Raw genomic sequence first — 19,410 nt, 5'->3', positions numbered from 1 at the left:
CCCCTTCCATTCTGCCTTTGCTTGCCTAACCTCCTTTGTGACTTGATTATAACTAACTTATATCTATCATAGTCTTCTATATCACCTGATGATTTATATGCATCCCATGCATTTTTATTTTTGGCCATGAGTCTCATGAGTTCGTCTGCCATTCATTTATGCCTAAAACTTGAACAGTACTTCTTAGTTGGGACAAAAGCCTAGTAGCTTCTAAGATAACTTCCTTGAATGCTTCCCATTTAGAATTTGCTGTTGATATCATCATCAGTTGATCCCATTGTACAGAATTTAAAAAAAAACTGTCTGAGGCCACTGTAGTCACCTTTACAAAGGCAAAAACCCTCCCCTTTACCAATGATGGTAGTTACATCTTTAAGAAAATCACATCAGCACACTGTGGTCACTGCCATCTAATGGTTCCTTTAACTGCAGATTCTTAATGCATGAAGAATCACTGCTGATATAATCAGATCAAGAGTATTACTTCCTCTAGTTGCCTCTCGAATATGCTGCTGTAGAAAACAACCATCCAATAAATCTACATAAATCTTGTCAGTGTGCAAGTGACCAACCCACAAGTTACAGTCAATATCTCGAAAGTTAAAATCTCCCATTATAAGAAATCTGATTTACTGGCCCATTCTATTTATCTGTATAGTTGTTCATTGTACTCATCAGAGTCATTAGGCCTATAACACCATCCTACTCTCAATTTTGCTTTTCCAGTGCTTATGTCACACCAAACTTGATCAACATTGCACTGTCCACCCATGTCAGCTGGATGCGCTTCCTTAGATTTTGTGTGTTTCTTAACTAACAGCACGACCCTACCTCACTTTCTATGCTGTCAATCCTTTCTGTACACATTATACTCCCCATATTCCAATTCTTCATTCCTTATTTCTGTGTGACACCAAGTCACTGATATCCCAACAATATCCACCATCGATGTCTTCACCAGCACCTTAAATTCATCGAATGTATTTACTATACTCCTAGCATTGGTGTACGTCTTACTTTTAGTTTTCCTGACACAGCCGATTTACAGGCAAACCCCCCCCTTTCTGTCCTTTCTGTACACATTATACTCCCCATATTCCAATTCTTCATTCCTTATTTCTGTGTGACACCAAGTCACTGATATCCCAACAATATCCACCATCGATGTCTTCACCAGCACCTTAAATTCATCGAATGTATTTACTATACTCCTAGCATTGGTGTACATGTCTTACTTTTAGTTTTCCTGACACAGCCGATTTACAGGCAACCCCCCCCCCCCGGTATAACATGGTACTTCTACAACATGGTTTTGCTCTAACACGATTGATAAATTGCGGAAATCCTCCCACACCATGGTTGGTACTTATATAACAAGGTTAGAGAATTGCAGGAAATCTTGCATAACATGTTATTTTTGTGGTGGGAAAACCCGGCTATTATGTTAGATATAATTTTCAACGTTCCCATTCCTTTTTTTTGAATCCCTGCTGTTGACTTGCTAGTTGTTATTGCTTTTGTGATATTTCTCTAAAGCAGATTTCTGGAAGTCACTACCATAAAACAATAAAAACAATTTGCTGTTTCTGGTTTATTGGTCTATTCTGTTAGTGTAATCAATTATAAACGAGTAGTAAACTCGATCTTCTTGCATTTGCGATAGTACCGATAGCTGGAATTCTGTGGGTTTTCAGGTTATTATGCTGAAATGTGTTTCCCCTTCCATGAAATAATCAATCATATAAAAAAACAAATAACTTTTCAGTATCTCACTTGTGCATACTGTGTTTGTTGCAACTTGTGTGTGACATGTTCTCTGTTATTAATTGCTTATCATTTTTGCTGTTTTAAATATTTAAACAAAAAAAAAAAAAAAAAAAGGCAGTTAACAAAAATATCAATCAGTTAGCAAGTACATATTACAGTATGTATTAATTAAGATATGTATGTAAGCGTAAAATTACATTATTTTATTTTTTTATTTTTTTGTTAGTTGTTGGAGCATCGGCTTCTGTGGCCATAATGCACCTCCCAAAGCTTTTGCACTACTCTGATCCAAGTCCGAGGCGGGATTCGAACCTTTGGGTTGCCAGTCAGGTACTTTACCCGTCCAGCTAGCCCGATCGACTAAATTTACTTTTATTTTGATAACAGGAAAATATTCTGCCGATTTTCACTTATCATTTAATTGGTAAGGCAATAATGTTAAATTTGTGCTTAATATCTTTAAAGCGGGGGTCCACTGTATTTTGTTGGGAGATCCCTGGGTTAGGTTCTGTGCTATTGAACTTGTGTTTGTTTGAGACCATAAAAAATTGTGACTTTGAAGCGGGCAGTTCGTGACTGCAGAAGAGATTGTGCTTAGCACCGATGAAGAGGAAGAAAATTAAATGAACATACATTATCTGACATATAAGCATCACAGTTTGTAAGGTAAGATGTTTGTTCAGTTATTACTATTTAAGTTACTACTATTATAAAAATAAAGTTAAGTTATTTACTACTATAAAAATTAAGTTTATGATAGTTATTTTTTTTTAACCCTGTGAGAGAGAGAGAGAGAGAGAGAGAGAGAGAGAGAGAGAGAGAGAGAGAGAGAGAGAGAGAGAGAGAACAAGGTTCAGAAATAAAAGGGAATCACCAAGAAAAAGAAGAATGATGATATCCAGCTCAGGACCCTGGGTGTGCCAAGCCAATACTCACCAGATATGAGCCCCTGGGGTCTTAGCTTTTGGAACACAACCCCCCTTTTTGTACTGGTTCTTAGTCACGTATAACACGGTTTCGCATTACACGAGATCTAGTAGGAACCAAACTACTGCGTTATACAAGGGTTACCTGTATTTACTTGTTCCATGGTAACTCCCAGTAGTCCTGAAAATCCCAGCACCCTGCTTTCCAGGATGCATCTCATTTCAATAGAAGCAGTGCAAGAATCACTTTCACTGATGCCTGTGGCCACTGTTAATCTATTAGTCTGTGAATCCCCCTCCCCCAAGCTAGCAGTTTTTCAATCCACCTACCACTGCCTCGATAGCATCAGCAAATATTCTTGCACCCTTTCTATTTAAGTGTGTCCCATCCTGTAGAAACGATCTCTCCTGTTAACAAGCACAGAGTAGGCTGAGAAAAATTCTATCCCACGGACCTTGCACAATCTCTCCAGGGTCGAATTGATTGATAAGGCTCTCATCATATACTCCCTGTTATCATGTCTTGGCAGAATTGCAGACACTTTCAAATTTAACCGTAACTCCTGACTTTTTTCCGACATTGACCTGTAAGGACTTGCTAAGTAAGGCTGCAGATCTCCTACTCTTAATGTCATTAGTGCCTACATGTAGAACAATATCACCCTTTGATATTGTTCTACAATATCAAAGGGTGATATTGCAGAACAATATGATATCTTCTCTACATCATCTACTTTTGCCACTGGCAGACATAACCTGTTCCTGTTCCACCTATCCTTTTTGCACAATATATTTCCTGTCTCCTTGACAATTGAGTCACCAACAATTACTAACTCCTGTCAGACCAGTGCATCCTGCCCTGAAGATTGCTGTGTTGCCTGAAAATAGTCTTTATTCTGACATGTTATATTGAAATTCTCATAAAATCAGATAATTGGTTAAGCAGTTATAGCAGTTGAAAGTTTAATGAGGATTCTAATTATCTCATATTAGCTTGAATAATGTTTCCTATTTAATACATATTGTCACCTTTATTTACCTATAATAGCATAGGGGTATTATTATTATCAGCCATATGGTAAAAGGAAGCCTGAGGCTTATGCTGCACCAGCCAAAAAAAAAAAAAAAAAATCCTGACAGAAAGAGAAGCAGAAAGGAATCACCAAGAAAGAGAAGAATGATGATATCCAGCTCAGGAGCCTGGGTTTGCCAAGTCCATACTCATCAGATGGGAGCCCCACCCCTGGGGTTATGAAGAGTTTCAAGTGTTTAAGTGTTGATAAGTGGAGAAGTATATTTTATCAGCTATGTGTGCAACAGTAAACTTACTGTAGGTTAGATGATTGATCTTATTGAGAGGGATGTATAAAATTAGTGTACATGATTAGAATAGGGGTTTTTAATTAAAAAATGAGCTTAAAACACTATTTCATTAAAAATGTAAATAATTTTAATTTTTCGATTTTTGTATTTTTATTTTAGGAAAATTAACGATTTTAAGAAAAATGGGGGTGGCTTCAGAGTTTTTTTTTTTTTTTTGTGTGTGTTTGTTGTTATTGTTATTATTGTTATTTGGTTTTTAGGAGCATTAGCAACTAAGGCCATATTGCTCTGTGAATATGCGGTGGTCATTCCTGACCTTTTCGCATCCTCCGTATTTGGTGGTGACGGGGTCGAACCCCAGTCTAATCAAGAAGCGTGTGCTACGCACTGCTGCTCCTTCTCACCTGGCTAGGAGGCGCCATGTGTGTTTGTAAAAGTGTTCTAGAATTACCATTTTCTATACTACTGAGGACGGCCATCAGAATAGATGTGTGGAAGTCGTTGTTTAAATAAATTCAATGAAGAACTATTGGAGAGAATGAATAGGTGATATGGAAGGTGTGCTTTGGCTGATGCTTCCTAAGCTTACTTTCTTGCCTCTTTTGCTACTAATGCTAATTTCAGTGATGAGCAGTGCATATAAGTTAGTAAAATACTGACATTAAAATATGAAATTCCCAAATAAACATTGAACATTGTCTTGTTGTGAGTGCCAATAATAACAACCGGCAAACATGGGGCTTTCAACAAAGTGGTTGAAAGCCCCATGTTTGCTTCCAGTCGTGACCAGATGAAAACAAAGGACATTCAACAAGCTCTTATTAGGTACCAGAACAATAGCCTGCCATCCTCCATTATAGTAGTGGTTTATGCCACTTGTTCATTTGGAGAGGTGTAGTTTAACTAGACCTCTCCAAACTGTAGGATTTTTTAAAGGCCTCTTCAATCAGGGCTTTAGTTAGCTCATTCAGGTAGAAAGAGTATGCTTTTCAGCTTGCACACCATGAAAATTGGCCCATGAATACATACTTGTGAAAGCATAATGAACACAGTGCAATATAAATAATGACAATTACAATTATGCCTTTGAAAGTAAGTGGAGTGGCAGATATCAGTGGAATGACCAGTGATTTTTGAGTATACATGAACCAATTACCCAAACCCATTGCCCATCAACAATGTACGGAGTCAGATCACTGCATTATCAGAAGCTGGATGGTCAACATGGCAACTTGCCATTTAGTCATGATGTCAAAAAGATTGGCAGTGTTGGCAAGAATGGATAAAATACACATCACCAGGGCTCTAGTGGTATCAGAAGAATATCATAATATCAGGATCAATGCAGCTAGAGACAGGAAATGTCTGTCACCACCAGCAAGATCTCCATCATGACTGTAATGCCATCTTGGTTTGTGTCTGTGTTAGGGAGCATGATCAGCAGATGGCTGTGAGAAGTAGGGACTGCACTTCGCCATCTATTTCCTTGTTTGCCTCTGATGCTAAACCATCATTGTCAGCATATGTGAAGTGGTAGAGGGAGATATGCTTATGAACAAGAATGGTATCGTGTTGTCTTTAATGATGAATTGCACTTCTGTTTGGGATCCGGCAATGGCCATATGCAGATCTGGAGACACATCAGGCGGACAGAAATAATCCATTCTGCATCAGGGAGTGTCATAGTGCCATATCAGGTTGGTTCTTGATACAGGTCAGCTTACCCTGAGAATCATGGTAAGGAGCACCATTAGTTCTAATAGCTATTTTCTTTTGATCAATATTGATGAAGTGACAGCAAGGCATTATGCAGAAACCATTCTTATAAAGCCTTATGCTTCTGCCATTTCTACACTCCAGCCCAAATGCTATTTTTCTAGCAGGATAATGCCCACCCATATAGAGCTCTCATCTGCCAACAGTACTCATGTAATGTGAATATGCTAGTCTGTCCTGCATGTTCATAGATCTATCAGCCATCGAACACATTTGACCTCTACTTCTGTTGTCCAGTACAGGAAGCATGGTTCAATGTTTAACAAGATGACATTTGACACATTACCATTACACTGGGACACATGCAGCACAGTTCACACAGGCCTTATTTCAAATTGATGCATGTTGCATTTTCATAAGTAAATATTTTCGAAGTGGTACACAAATGAAAAAAATGCAGTTACTTTACAAGGTTCCATTAAAGTGAGGGTTTAATGTACCATATTATATTATAAGTGTGATATTTTTTTACCTGTGAATGCTTGAAATGAGTTCTGAGCATCTGACCTATATTCTGAGTATGTGAAAGATCTAGAGCTGCATCTACCTCATCTAAAATATAGATTGGTGCTGGCTTGAAAAGCAATAGGGAAAGAATTAAGGAAAGGGCAACGAGTGATCTGTAGAAAAAAAAAATAATAAATAAAATAAAATAAAGGTAGTTTCACTGGTATGTTTTTTTTTTAATAATCAAAAATACACCTTCTATAAGTATTATTCCATATTTGACAATCAAACTGATATAATGTAGGTGCAGCTTCTCAACTTGTTACAAATTTGAAATTCATTTAATATGCATTAATTAAAATTAACTCACCTGCATGTTAATAACACTTCCTGAAGAAGTTTAATAAAAAATAACATGAAAGTCATACCTAAGCAAACCTTGCTTTCTAGCATAAGCCTAAAAACATAAACATGATTTAAAAGGCACATTGCACAGATTTCTTTTTCTGAAAACAAGAAGAAAGAAGAAAAAACTGTTTCACTGATATTTGAGAAGTTCTAAGAAAATAAATGTAACTGAAAACTGATATGGATAAAAACAAGTTAGTAAATGTATGCAGTGCTTTATTTCAGATGCAATCAACATTTTGTTTTAATAAATTAATTAATTTTTACCCCCATTTTCTGTGATGAAATAAGTGAACAGCAAATATCATTTTTTTATCAATTAATTACTAAGATTATAACTTAAAGGACTTAATAAAACTTTACAGATTAATGTTTTCTAAACACAGCTGTTCTTTTTAATTATAACTGAATAACATTTCCCCCATATACTTTTTTTTTAAGTCTATTCTTCCTCCTCTGTCTCTACATCTCTTTACAAGTGACACAACATTCGTGAGCTGTATATGATAATGCACACCAAGTGTGCCTGAAGCTAACAATACTGAATTAAAACCACATTTAATCTATAAATTTCATACATGCTGCACAGAAAAAGGAAATAACTGTCAAATTTCTATCTGTCTGATTTTAATTAAATTCAGGATAGCTTAACAAATCTTTCTAAAAGACGTAAATATAAAATCTCATGAAAAATCCATACAGAGGGAGTCAAGTTGTTAGATGTGGACAGACAGATGGAAGTGGTGAAGACAATATGTACTTATGAATATGTACAGACATACATATATGTACATATATGTACATATTCATAAGTACATATATACAGACACACATATATGTGAACATGCCTAAAAACTTAGTAAAATTAATTCATAAACAAATAAAGCTAGTATCAGTAGTGGCAAATGATGCAAAATAAAAACCTATTAAGCATTGAGGGGGGACCTCCCCACCACATCTTTTCATCCCCTCTAATAATTTGTGTAATTCTTCCTTAAATTCATTAAGACAAAAATCCACTGGTGTGTGAGAGTTGGTACTTTCACACGCCAGTGAATTTTTGTTTGAACAATCATCAACATGAAGGAATAGGCCACACTTGTGTGGTCTGGACACCCCCAGCCTAAATGAAAAGGCTTTCAGCTCTTTTTGATCATTTACAACAGGATGATTAACAATGAAAATGTCTATCTAAGCTTTAGGTACTTTGGTTGGTTAACTGTGTTAGATTTTCCAAAGCCTGGGAAAGATTCCCTCATTACGAAGTAATTATAGGCTAATCTCCTTCACCAGCTGCTTAAGCAAAATTCTACTCAGTGGTTCACACAGATCTTGGAATCGCAGAACATTATGACTGAACAGAAGTATGTTTATAAAAAAAAAAAAAAAAAAAAAAACCCAACCCGTTCTGGATCCATATTAAGGCTGAGGATAACATTCAAAATACATTTATAGAGAGACAACATTTCGTTATGTCATTTCTGAATACAGAGAAATGCCTTTGATCATCCATCTAAGCATCTTTCAGGTTTGTAAATCACACCCCATTATCTTCCATGCACATTCAAGATGGGGGTTGTACCTCAAGGGTCAGTTCTCAGTGCAACATTATTTATAATCAGAGAAAGTAACATACTATGAGTGTGATCTGTAGACGCATATGTATTCATATGACCTCAATATCTCCTGGCACTCAAAACAGGAATACATTAGAAAGACTGCTCCAGGTTGTGATAAATAAACTAGAATGCTGGATTATGCAAAATGGACACTTAATTTTAGAACAAAATTCCACCACCACCACCATTGACTTCTGCAAATTATGCATTACATCCTAATCCTGAATTAGTATTAGCAAATGATGCAAGAAAGCAAGCTTACGCAGCATCAACAAAAAAAAAAAAAAATCTTCCCATTTTACCTATCCATTCCCTCCAACAGTTTGTCTATTTCTTCCTTGAATTTGTTTAACCTATCACTTCCACAACAGATGGAAGTTTGTTCCAACGGTCAACCACTCGCTGGCTGGCTAAAGGCAAACTTTGGCACATCTATTCTACAACTGTCCTTCCTCAATTTGAATTTATGCCTACTCAGCATTGAGCCTGCTCAATCCATTCAAAGCTTTAAACACCTCAATCAGATCACCTTGCAGGTGCCTAGTCTCCAGTTGCTACAACTTGCATAACTGAAGCTTTGTTTGGCAAGAGTGTGGATAAGTGGTAAAAAAAAGTATTGGGGATAAAGAATAATACAATACTAGTTACAAATACCATTGGCTTTTGGGTTACCATCTAATCAGTATTTAAATACCATCTGATCAGCATCTGTTACATACTGGGGTGTAGGCAGAAACTTGCTACTCCATTTTTTAAAATGCACTAATCAGATCATGGCTGGATTGCCTTCCCAGTACACACCCCACAACATAACTGATAAAGTCAGGTCAATAATTAGGCTGATAGGATGTTGGGACCTGCTATTCAAAACTGATTCAGACCACAGGGCACCACAATCATGAACTACATCCATTTTAGTATAAAAAAAACTATCTAGAAGTTACCTAAGAAAGTCTCCTCTGCAAACCATATGGTGAAAGATAAATCAGGAAGAGTGTTTTAAAACATCTCGGCACCATTCAGTACATTGCTCTTCGGGCAGCCTGTGGGGCCTGTCCACTATATTGCTAACCTGCTTGTCAGACAGTTGCTCTCCCCACCACAGTTGTATCTCATTTAAAGGTAATTATTGCAAACTGATTCACTCCCTGTAATCAAATCTTTAATCAGGATGTTATCTTAACATATTTGTAAAATAATAAGAGAACTTTACCTCAATATAGTATGTAGAACACTTCCGTATGATACTCTCCAGAAATTAAAACGAAAAACTTACATTACAGTAACAAATAATTTAAAAATAATTAAAAATCAATTTAACAAAATTAAAAATCAATTTAACGCAATTAAAAATAAGAAAATTAATTAAAAGAATTTAACGAAAAAATTGCAAAATGATTTTCCTTCCTGAAGCCGACAGCACCTTTCGACCGTAAGTCGTGATCACAGGAATGAAAATTACTGAATAGGGGTGAGTATAAACTTAGGGATTATTTGTCTTCGCGCATGCACGTAAAAGCCCACGATGAGATATGGATGACGAACATTAACAGAATTTTCATGTAATTTAATTTCTACGGTTTCTGCAATTAATAGTCGTGTATAATTACGTTGGACACTAAGTATTTTGGCCTTGTTAAATAACGAGGTCTGGCAGGGATTTCAGTTTGGCAGCATATTTCAAAGATAACTGTTTCCAGTGAGGTGACAAATGATAGTTCATCAGCTTCGACATTGGACAGGAGATGTTCTGAAAGTATGAGTAGCAGTATGAATAGCCTGACAGTGAATGGGGTCAAGTAACCGAAGAATGCTACTTCTGGTGGCCTATAATCTCTAATTTTGATTGCACAAGTGCATTGGTCTGCACCCAAGAAGCAGAAGAGAGCACCAAGAATGAATGTTCAGCCCTCATACACTTTGTGCACTGCTGACAAATATATTGGAGGAATGCCAACTTTTTGTTGAATACAAGTTAAACGAAATTTGTCTCTGCTACTACTGGAATGGTGCTTTGTCCAATTCTTAATTCAGGGTTGGGGTGAAGGTTATGCATGCAATAAAAATAATAAAAATGGATGCAAACACAGTCTTCTCTGATGAGAATCTGAAACCATTGTCCAGGCAATGGGACCTAAGAGAGGATGTATCCTACTTGAACTTGGAAAAGATGAAGAGATAAGTTTTCAATAAAAGTGGAAAGGTGACCTCTTAGACCAAAGTTATAAGGGATCTTTCAAAATTCCAAATCTCCAAGTTGTGTCATATTTTTTCCATGTCAAAGAAGATAAATTCCTGGTGCTCTCTTTTTAGGAGATCACGCGAATAGATGATTCAAGTCTAATTAAGTGGTCCAAAGTGGACTTTTTCAGTGTGGGTTCTGTGGACCTATACTTCTGGTGGACCTATAATCTAATTCTGATTGCACAAGTGCATTGGTCTGCACCCAAGAAGCAGAAGAGAGCACCAAGAATGTTCAGCCCTCATACACTTTGTGCATTGCTGACAAATATGTTGGAGGAATGCTAACTTTTTGTTGAATACAAGTTAAACGAATGTTGTCTCTGCTACTACTGGAATGGTGCTTTGTCCAATTCTTAATTCAGAGTTCTAAATTCTAATGATTCTAAATACCATAAAGACAAATGTCGACCATTTTCTTCAACATTTTGCACAAATCACGAGCCATAGCAAAACAACAATTTTTTGGAAATTTAGGTTCATTAGTATATGATGCAAGTAAGTACGCTTATACATCATCTGCCAAAAAAAAGAAAGAAAGAAAGAAAAAAAAAGACCACCTCATTTCACCTATCCATTCGGTTCTTTCTTGAATTTATTTAATCTAACAACTTCCACAGCGACAGATGGAAGTTTGTTCCACCAATCAACCACCTGCTGGCTAAAGGCAAATTTCCACACATCTTCGTTGCAATTCAAGGCATGAAGCATTTTCAGTGATAAGGACTTTTGGCAGGTTACGGTAGATCTATTAGGCATGGCATAATGGGTATGTTCGGGCCTATGTGCAAAAATTGAGAGTGCTACATCATTATAGATGCACTTCTCGAGGCATTTCAGGAAGGGAGAAGCAATTGATAATGGCCTGAAGTCAGATGGTGTTTTCGCATGAGGTTTCTTCAGAACTGAGATAACTTTGTAAGATAATCAGCTTGAAGGCACCTGTTCATGTTTGAGTACTTTGTTTTAGAGATGGGTGAGCTCTCTGCTGATGAAATAAGAAGCAATTTTTCCAGTAGTGGACTTGTTAGGTAGCGAATTGATTATTTTTATGACTAGTAGGTGAAGAAACGTTAAGCGTTTCGTTCCAAAGATATGCTTTGGGGCGCCTCCGTAGCCAGGTGGGAAGGAGCAGCAGTGCGTAGCACACGCTTCTTGATTAGACCCGGGTTCGAGCCCGTCACCACCAAATACGGAGGATACGGAAAGGTCAGGGAATGACCGCCGCATATTCCGGAGCAATATGGCCTTAGTTGCTAATGCTCCTAAAAAAACCAAATAACAAATAACAATATGCTTTGGACACACAGTGATCTCTCTTAAAATGCAGCACATGCCACATCATTCCTGGGCATTTAAGGGGGGGGGGGGGTACAAGCATGACTTGTGAACCACAAATGCCTGGATAGCTGGCCAGTGGAGCACATTCATGAAATTGCCAACAGTTGATTGTTTCCTCTTCTGGAAATCCATCCTTGCTTTGGAAAATTTGGCATTGAGTGTTGTGAAGGCAACTTCTTGTAGGAGGCATGGGTTGCCTGTTTTTCCCTAAAGGCTTTAGTCAGGTCATTCCACCACGGCTTTGAGTGAGGACTAAGGATACATGTTTTGGATACTGGAGACCTAGCAGTGAATTTCATCCATCTTGAAAATCAGTAGGCAGCCTCACTGATGTTAAGCTCTGCCAGTATGTTCTATAAGTAAAGTTGGAAAAGAGTAGTAACTTTTCCAGTGTTGATGTATTTTGGATTGTATACTGTGTTTGTAGCTTGTACTGGCATACGTTCATCCTTAGGTACCTGCAGTGATCGGATGGGAGGAAGTTCTCGGTTATGGGTGGCATCACCATGTGATGGAGGAACATGAATAAGACCAATGCCCATTTTCCACATGTTTAATGACAGTATACCTAGGAGCTTCTTTGTGGCTGGCATTAGAAAGCTAAAGTCTCTGAGGATGATGAGCTTTTGACAATGATTGATTGTCGATGACAGCCATGCTGTCAGATTGAGGACACAATCTTCAGAAACTGGTTGAGGAAAATAAATGCCACACACACACACACAGAGATCAACAAACCATATACAACAATTCAGCAGATTCCAAGAACTGCTTCTATGTCTCCTCCTGGGTAAGTGGATGCCTTAATTGTCCTTTGACAGATTGCTATACCACCACCGTGTCTTCCAATTCTATTACCAGCCAGCGTGTGATAACCAAGATTTGAGGTGAAGGTAGGAATTTCCATTTCATCTCTGAGTCAGATTTCAATCAAAATTATAAAGTCGTACTCTGCACTGGAAAGTAAATCAAGTATGCCACCTAGTTTGTTTTTGGTTTTAGCACAACTGATATTTTGTAGTAAACATCAGATATCCTGGTACAGCCCTCTGTGGAGGGTTGTACCAGGATGAGATTACCCTCTGAACAGTATCTGATTTTCATATAATGATCTGAAATCTCGTCCGGGGACTGATGTCGTGTTCAATAGGCCCAGTTGAGGATACTCTAACTGGAATAGAGTCAGTCTCATGTTTGCTCGTCATCACCATGCTAGATATCCACAAATTGCACCCACTTCTAGATATAATTTGGGAGACTGCTTAGAGGGGAACAGGTATCCTGTGTGTTATCAGACACTCAGCCTAAAACACTGATGGATCCAATATCTCTCTATTACAGAAGATTTAGGAGAAGTCCGGTTGGCCTGCCTCCCTAAAATCCACTCATGCACACCTTCTCGATGGTAAGCCCTGTTACGTCACTTAGGTGGCAACGAACGTGTAGAGTGGTTCTCTTCAAGACGCCTGGTCAGCGTGAAGAGGAAAAGACCAAACCCTCCAGCACATGACAGCACAACAATACAAATGGCCCTCAGTCCCCAGCAGCTTTCACTATCCCTCTTACGGCAGCGAGAGGATCAGAGTGGAAGCAGAGGGTGCTAAGAATCCCTGGGTACGATCTGGCTGCCATGCAAGGAAATTGAACTTGGCCTGTTATAACGTACGATCACTCACTCATCGGTGAAGACAGGATATTAGAGCTGGAAAAGGAATTAGAAAATGTGAATTGGAATATCATCGGTTTGGCTGAAACAAGAAGAAGAAATGAATCACTTATAAGTTTATCAAGTGGAAATCTGCTGTACACCAATGGAAACAGTGAAAGGAGTGAAGGTGGAGTTGGGTTTCTGGTCCATAAAGATTTTAAAAACAACATTTTGGAATTCAAAAGTACATCACCAAGGGTGTCAAGACTAATACTCAAGATTTCTAAGAGGTACAAGCTAAAGATTATAATGATTTATGCACCAACACCGAGCCATGATGATGAAGAGGTTGAAGAAATGTACACCGAAATTGAGAGTCTTCTAGATGAGCAGAAAACCCACTACACTATTACTATGGGGGACTTCAATGTTAAGGTTGGAAAAAGGCAAAACAGCACAGAAAGAGGAACTATAGGAAATTTTGGAATTTATGAAAGAGATGAAAGACTTGTGGAATTTGCAGAATCTCAAGGACTGTCAGTAATGAACACTTTTTCAAGAAAAGGGTGAACAGAAAGTGGACATGGAAGAGTCCAAATGGATTAACAACTAATGAAATCGACTTCATCCTCACTAACAGAAGCTATATTGTGAATGATGTTACCGTCCTGAATAAGGTAAATGTTGGAAGTGATCACAGAATGGTAAGATGTACACTTGATATAGATGTAGGAAAGGAAAGGAAAAAACTGACTCGAGTAAATAACACAAAGGTCTTTGAGATAACAGAGGAGGAGAAAAAGCAGTATGTACTGGAACTTAAGAACAAGTTTGAGCTTCTGCAGACTGCTCGGGACCAAGATATCGACGAGGAATATTACAACTTTCTGAAAGTGATAAAGCCCAAGAAACCTATAGGGAAACAGAAATCCAAAGAAGAAAAAATTAGTCAAGAAACACTTGTCATGATGAACCGAAGACGACAAATGAAGAGCAAGAAAAACACTGACAGGGAGAAATATACTGACTTATGCAAAGCCATTAGAAAGAGACTCAGAGAGGACATAAGAAGATTTAACACAAGAAAAGTAGAACAAGCATTAAGGGAAAACAAAGGATTTAAATCAGCAGCCATGAGCAGTAATACAGAAAGACAAATGATACTGAAACTGAAGAATAGCAATGGTGTACTTATAAACAGCAGAGAAGGCATAATTCAAATAGCAGAAGACTACTATAGAGAATTATACAAGGAACTAGGGAATGATACCAGCAGTGGGGAAGATGGATTGCAAAGTAGCAACACATACGACATACCCGATATTCTTCCTGATGAGGTAGAACACGCATTGAAGAAAATGAAGAATCGGAAAGCCCCGGGGGAAGATGAAGTTACTGTAGAGTTGTTAAAATTGGGAGGAAGAGACATAACACAAAAACTGGCAAGGCTCTTCACAAAGTGCATTAGAAAAGGTGTGACGCCTAAGCAGTGGAATAATGCAATCATAGTTTTGCTGCATAAGAAAGGAGATAAATCAGAAATTGGAAATTATAGACCAATTAGCCTGTTATCCCACATCTACAAGTTGTTCACAAGGGTCATTACTAACAGATTAGAAAGAATACTTGATGAGAATCAACCGAAAGAGCAAGCTGGCTTTAGGACAGGATTCTCAACTACGGATCACCTTCACGTAATATCACAGCTAATGGAGAAAGCAAATGAATATAAAACACCATTATGCCTGGCATTTGTGGCTTATGAAAAGGCATTTGACTCCATACAACATAAGGCAATGTTTCGGGCACTGGAAAGACAAGGCACAGATACCCCATATATTATGATTTTGAAGAAAATATATGAGAATGCTACCTCCTTTATTAGACTAGACAAAGACAGTAGGAAATTTAAAATCGAGAAAGGAGTTCGACAAGGAGACACAATATCTCCGAAGCTGTTTACTGCTGCCCTTGAGGAAGATTTCAGAAGATTAGACTGGTCGCAGAAAGGAGTCGATGTGAACGGAGAGTACCTAAACCATTTATGATTTGCAGATGACATTGTGGTCATAAGCCACGATCCCAAAGAATTAGAGGTAAATCTTAATCAGTTATGAACAGTTAGTAAGGATTTTGGACTAAAAATGAATATGGCTAAAACAAAAGTAATGATGAACAAGTATGCCACGGAAAGGGAAATAATGATTGAAGGAGCAGTAATTGAAAAGGTGGAGTCATATACTTATCTGGGACAAGTTATTAGCTGTAATAATGATAAATGGCTGGAAGTCAAGAGAAGAATAAATTTTGGATGGATAGCATTCAGGAAATATAGTCACATACTGAAGAGCAATATCCCAGTTTGTCTGAAACGTAAAATAATGAATCAATGTATACTCCCCACCATGACTTATGGAAGTGAAACTTGGGCACTCACCAAAAGAATGGAAGAGAAGCTGAGAACTACACAGCGAAGAATGGAACGAATTATACTGGGAATCAGACTGTTAGATAAGAATAGAAACACATGGATTAGGCAGCAAACTCAAGTAAAGGACATTCTTATCAAAACTAAAGAACTAAAATGGTCTTGGGCAGGACACATAGCTCGAAGACATGATGACAGATGGACTAAGAAAATAACAGAATGGTACCCAAGAGGAGCTAGAAGAAAACCTGGAAGACAAAGGCGGAGATGGATAGATGAAATTCATAAGTTTTTGGGTAGTAAATGGATGGCCAGTGCTCAAAACAGAAGGAACTGGAAAGTTGCTGGAGAGGCCTTCATCCTGCAGTGGATTGAAAATGGCTGATGATGATGATGATTCTGGTACAACCCTCCACAGAGGGTTGTACCAGGATGAGATTACCCTCTGAACAGTATCTGATTTTCATATAATGATCTGAAATCTCGTCCGGGGACTGATGTCGTGTTCAATAGGCCCAGTTGTGGATACTCTAACTTGAATACGTCAGTCTCATGTTTGCTCATCATCACCATGCTAGATATCCACAAATTGCACCCACTTCTAGATATAATTTGGGAGACTGCTAGAGAAGACATGTGGCAATGCTGACACAATTGTGCCTTGTTGTGGAATGGGGTTCGGGCTTGATGAGTTCTGAGCCTTTAGTCTTCCACAGTATGGCATCACCAACAGGCTTCTGGACCAGTATTCCGCATTGAGGTATTGTTGGTAATTGGGCCCATCAATTTGAATCTTAAAGAAGGCATAAGAGGGATGCTTGGTATGGATTTTGAAAGGCTTATCAGGTATGCATAATTCCTACACTAGTGCATCTATTTGTTCAACTTTTGTCAACGGATCCAGCCTGCTAAGGAAAATATACGAGAGAGAGTATTGCTAGTAACTTGGCAATTTTGTATTCTTGTGCCAATCAAGATGGCCTTGGTGTTTCTGGAATGCCATTGGTGTGGGGACACTTGCATCGGTGCTGGTATGGACATCTGGAACTGGGCTTCATTCGTCCCGTTTGGCAGATTTTAGTATGCCACTATAGGCATTGTCAACTATTTCCACTTCTGGTTGTAGTGATGACTTAGGTGAGGGAGATGGGTGTTTCTGTGAAATAGACCAGGGATGCCTGGGAGAAGAGACCTTTTAGTAGGCCCAAGGACTTTCACTGGTAGTCTTCAAGCTGGCTGAGACGTTCCCTTATCGATCTACATTCTGAGTGCAGTTCACTTAAAATGTCTTCAATGGTTTCCAGTTTCTCAGTACCACAAAAGAGCAGCTGACTGAAGCTTGTTATTCCATTTGGGTACAGTATCAGTAACCCAAGGGAAAAGCTTGCTGTTTTTAGCCGGTTCACTGAGAGTGGAATCGTTATGTCTGGTGATGTCATTATTATCATTCAGTGTTCCAGAGGTATATATTGTGGGGGGGGGGGGGGGGGAATGAGCCAAAGGACAAGCCAATGCAACCTATATCCGACAAGTCTATTTTTTGTTTGCAGCAGTGGATGCATCGACATTTTGATTTCCTCCTAAGTCGTGCAGTTTTAAATCTTTTATGTCACTACAAAAAAAAGATGCTGGCATAATCCTGTACATTTTGTCAGGCAGTTGGAAGGTTTTTCGCAGCTTGAGCAAGGTTTCCTATTTTTCAATGGCACCATACCCAAAATGCACTAATCACTACAGGGAGAGATATGGCAGGGTTGCAGTTAAAGTAAAAACAAAGAGTACTTACTCAACAAGGGATGTTCCTTTAGGCTGAGATTAAGTCGTTGTGAGAAGCCGATCGCTTACTTTTTGCAGTATGTGGGCTCCAACTAGTAAAGGCACAAACACTGCGCCCACAATGACAAACAACAAGGTCCAGTTCAACTTTAGCAATACTGCTAGGAAATCAAAAATTACTGGACAAATTAGTAGCAAAAACAACTTCAATAAGTGGGTGAAGGGTCATGGGTACACTTTTTCTCAGCATGGTCTGAGCTTGTTAACAGGTATGAGATACACTTAAATAGAAGGGATGCAAGAATATTTGATGATGCTATCAAGGCAGCATTAGGTGGGTTTGAAAATTGCTAGCTTGGGGTGAAATTCACAGACTAAAAGGTTAATAGTAGCTGCAGGCAGAGGTGAAAGTGATTCTTGCACAGCTTCTATTAGAATAAGCAGTGGCCCGCGGGCAGGGTGCTGGGGGGATTGATTCAGGGACTGGTGGGATTTATCATGAAACAGATAAATATATGGGCTGTGTTAGGGTAACTAAGAATTAGAATAGGTGCATGTATATACTTGCATGTACACCAATGCAAGAAGTATAGTAAATAAATTTGATGAATTTGAAGTGCTGGTCAAGACATCAAAGACAGATATTGTTGGGATATCAGAAATATGGTGTCACACAGATATAAGCAATGCAGAATTGGAATTTGGGGAATACAATGTGTACAGAAAGGATAGACAAGATAGAAAGGGAGGAGTGGTTGTGCTGTTAATTAAGAAACACAAAATCTAAGGACGTGCATCCAGTTGACATTGATGGACAGTGCAATGCTGAGTCAGTTTGGTGAGATATAAGCACTGGGAGAGCAAAAGTGAGAGTAGAAGCGTATTATAGGCCTACTGACTCTAATGAGCACAACAAACAATCGTACAGAGAAATAGAATGGGCCAATAAATCAGAATGTCTAATAATGGGGGATATTAACTTCCCAGATATTGACTGGAACTTGTGGGTGGATTGGTCATTCGCACACTAACAAGACTTTTGTGGATTTATTGGATGATTGTTTTCTACAGTAAACACGTTAGAGAGGCAACCAGAGAGAGTAATACTCATGATCTGGGAGGCAGTGATCACAGTGTAATGATGTGGGATTTACTTAAAAGATTTTACTACAATCAGGGGTAAAGGAAACAGTTTTTGCTTCCAAAAAGGTGACTAGTGGGCAGACAGTTTTTAAATTCTGTACAGTGGGACCAACTGATGACGTTACCAAAGCAAATTCTAAATGGGAAGCATTAAAGGAAGTAATCGTGGAAGCTACTAGGCTTTTCACATCGATTAAGAAACATTCAAAGTTTAGGCCAAAATGGATGTCAGTTGAACTAATGAGACTTGTGGCAGAGATGAAAAATGAATGGGATGCATAGAAATTATTGTATTTCTGAAGCTATTTGGTAGCAGGTTAGTTTTTTTTAATAATTTTGAGGTTTTTTTTTTTTTTTTTTTAATTTAACATATAGTTTAAGCTGTTATAGTAATTTAAATCAGTTTTTCTATCTTTTGTATTTAGAAAATATTCGGAAATCAAAGGCTTAATATGTCAGTTGTCACTTTTCGGCCCATCTGCCCAACTTTTCCAGATCCTGTTTCATCAGCATACTGTCATTACTGTTAATACAACCCTGGCAACCTTTGTATCATCTGCAAACGTT

At 38.2% G+C, this 19,410-nt stretch overlaps 1 protein-coding gene across 1 annotated transcript in view; it reads right to left on the bottom strand.

Annotated features, from left to right (window-relative positions):
• SMC2 (structural maintenance of chromosomes 2) overlaps positions 1–19,410 on the bottom strand; it is a 640,522-nt gene that overhangs the window by 27,984 nt on the left and 593,128 nt on the right. Inside the window, exon 22 of the mRNA XM_090385021.1 lies at positions 6,265–6,412. Coding sequence (XP_090241147.1) covers positions 6,265–6,412 — 148 coding nt within the window. The remainder of the gene's footprint in view (positions 1–6,264; positions 6,413–19,410) is intronic.

Source organism: Mastigoproctus giganteus, chromosome 11 (assembly GCF_048544385.1).
Source record: "Mastigoproctus giganteus isolate SK-2022 chromosome 11, ASM4854438v1, whole genome shotgun sequence".
Taxonomy (NCBI): Eukaryota; Metazoa; Arthropoda; class Arachnida; order Uropygi; family Thelyphonidae; genus Mastigoproctus; species Mastigoproctus giganteus.
Note: the sequence above shows the minus strand (reverse complement) of the source record. Positions and strands in the feature narration are given on the sequence as shown.